This window comes from Sphaeroforma arctica (genome assembly GCF_001186125.1).
Source record: "Sphaeroforma arctica JP610 unplaced genomic scaffold supercont1.544, whole genome shotgun sequence".
Classification (NCBI taxonomy): domain Eukaryota; class Ichthyosporea; order Ichthyophonida; genus Sphaeroforma; species Sphaeroforma arctica.
The window spans coordinates 26,885-29,384 of NW_014040014.1; the positions used below are offsets into that span (position 1 = coordinate 26,885).

General features: G+C 45.4%; 1 protein-coding gene across 1 annotated transcript; it reads left to right on the forward strand.

The window, feature by feature from the left end:
- Nucleotides 1-1,201: 1,201 nt before the first annotated feature.
- Nucleotides 1,202-1,821, forward strand: SARC_07125 (hypothetical protein; the record flags this gene model as incomplete). The annotated part of the gene is made up of 2 exons (XM_014298946.1): nucleotides 1,202-1,439; nucleotides 1,655-1,821. The coding sequence occupies 2 exons, from the start codon at nucleotides 1,202-1,204 to the stop codon at nucleotides 1,819-1,821; spliced, it is 405 nt and encodes a 134-aa protein (XP_014154421.1).
- Between the last annotated feature and the right edge of the window lie 679 nt (nucleotides 1,822-2,500).

A 2,500-nucleotide genomic window follows, 5' to 3' on the forward strand; every position in this document is an offset into this window, starting at 1 on the left:
GAGGGTGCCTATAAAGTAAATCAGAGAGCTGGCTACGCGATGGCTACGCGGTGACTACGATGGCTACGTGATGGCTTCGTATTTGCTACTTATTGGCTACGCTGTGGCTTCATTTTGGGGTTTTTTTTAAAACTTTTTTCTCCACAAATCACGTTGAAAATATTGTTCATGTGTTACTTTCACCGTTAAGCTAGCTTTCGAACTAAGATAGCTACGGTATAACTTCCAACGGGAAAAAGTCTTTTAAATGCCCGAACTGAACTTCCCTACCCTTCGATTGCTTGATATGATTGATTGGTTTTAGGCCTGAGAGTGACTGAGACTCGGCGGCATATAAAAGTCGGGTGCCCCCTGACTGATGCCTCAGTCTTTTACTTGTTACTTTTTGAAGAGCCTGTTTCGTGATGAAAAAGAATACTCCGGTACAAATGACCCAGAATACGTATACGATGAGAAAAGTTGATTTAACCCGGCTAATCATATATGAAGCAAATACCACGAAAGCCTATGATAAGGTTCTCAAGTCAAAGGAGAAAACAACTACGGGAGCCAATCAATTCGTGGCTTTGCTGATGCACTAGGTAGGACCTGAGGTTGAGTATAAGCTATAGTCCAAGATCACTAATAAAACTACGGTGATGAGGGCCGAACAAAACATCATCAGAATATTTGCCCCATGCGCCACTATGTTCAATAGAGGACAGAGTGTCCAAGTCCAAAGATGGGCAACCAGACTATGAGGTGACTGGTACTATCTACATAAGTAGAGACATGAGATGGTGTTGGAATTGTCTTTGGAGTTCGAGTGACTGTGCTGCAAGTTTCACTTGAAGTGATCAAGGAAGAGAATGAATTTTCGAGCCTGACAACATATAAGTCTGGAGTTGACAATGGTCCTCGGATAGTGCTCACGGGTCCAGAAAACAGTCTTCGGGTGGAGTTCATGACGATGAGATGACTTATCCACTAAGGCTATACGCGATAAGAGGTGACTGGTACTATCTACATAAGTAGAGACATGAGATGATGTTGGAAATGTCTTTCGAGTTCGAGCGACTGTGCTGCAACTTTCACTTGAAGTGATCAAAGAAGAGAATGAATTTTCGAGCCTGACAATATATGAGTCTGGAGTTGACAATGGTCCTCGGATAGTGCTTACGGGTCCAGAAAACAGTCTTCGGGTGGAGTTCATGACGATGAGATGACTTATCCACAAAGGCTATACTCGATAAGAGAGGCACGGACGGAAGCGGCAGCTGAAGCGAGTAAAACAAAGGACAGTGAAGAGGCACTAAGTGAGGTAGCGAAGAATCATATTGCAGCGCTTGATGCAGCTCTTGAGAAGGTCACTGCAGACTCACAGCGGATAATCGACACGTACGAGTTGAATAGGCCGATTGAGATAGAGCCAGAGGAAAGCATCTACCAAAACATACAACGTATTAGATTTTTTTCTCGGTTACAGCGCCCAGAAATGGCTTGCTCCTTTACTCACCGAATCATTGATGGAGAGCCCAATATATGTGGTAATACAGTTGAGAAGGCGTGAACTCGAGGGAGCAATCGCTGACTTCGATAGGTTAGTATTGTACATGTTCTCAACATGTTTGGAAGGGAATGCTAGACAGGCCTTCATTGTTTTTTTTCACTATAGGCGGTGGGTACGCAGCATTAGCATTTGTGGTCAGAATGCGGTATAAGGCGAAAGACACCAAAGCGGCTGGGAAACGCAACCATGAAAGGGGAAAAATCAAGAGTGATAAAGCTGATCGTGGTCGACGAGAAGGATCAGCACGGTCTACAGGTTCAAACAGACGGTAGAGATAGATTGAACGAACGACGACGAGCGGACTGGCACGGGACTACAGCGAGAGAATAGATCACGATCACCGGGGTACAGCAACGACGGTCGAAGTAGGTCTAAGTCGCCCGGTAAGGTGGGTTCCGTGCTGCCTAACTTGAAGTATTTCTATTCGGTGGGAATCAATATCGTGCCAATTGCCCGATGCAGGACAAAGAGAATCCCTCGGAAGCTGCTGCATAGGTACAGAAATCGAATGCCCCACCAAATCGTGACCGACTAGCAGACACCAAAATAAGACCTACGGTTGACGGTACTGTTGGTGGGACCACTGTGTCATTGCACTGCGACACTGGGTCCTTCCCATCTTTGGTGCACACACAGGTCGTTGAAGCGGAGGCACTGCAGAAGATTAAAATCCCGAGAGGTGTCTTCGAGGCGTATGTCGGAACGTTGAGCTTGTTTCCCGAGTACGGGGTGTATGCAACTGTACGGTTAGATATTTACAATATTCATACAGAGCAAGAATGCTCGTTGATCACTGACAGTATTTTATTCTATGTGGTTGGACCATTCTCATGAAGAAAGAGACGATTTTAGGGCTTCATGGTGCTGAGCGACAATTTTGCGGAGCGACAATCACATACAGTACATATTCTTACGGCTACGTTAGTATACATGACGCCGGAAACAATCTAC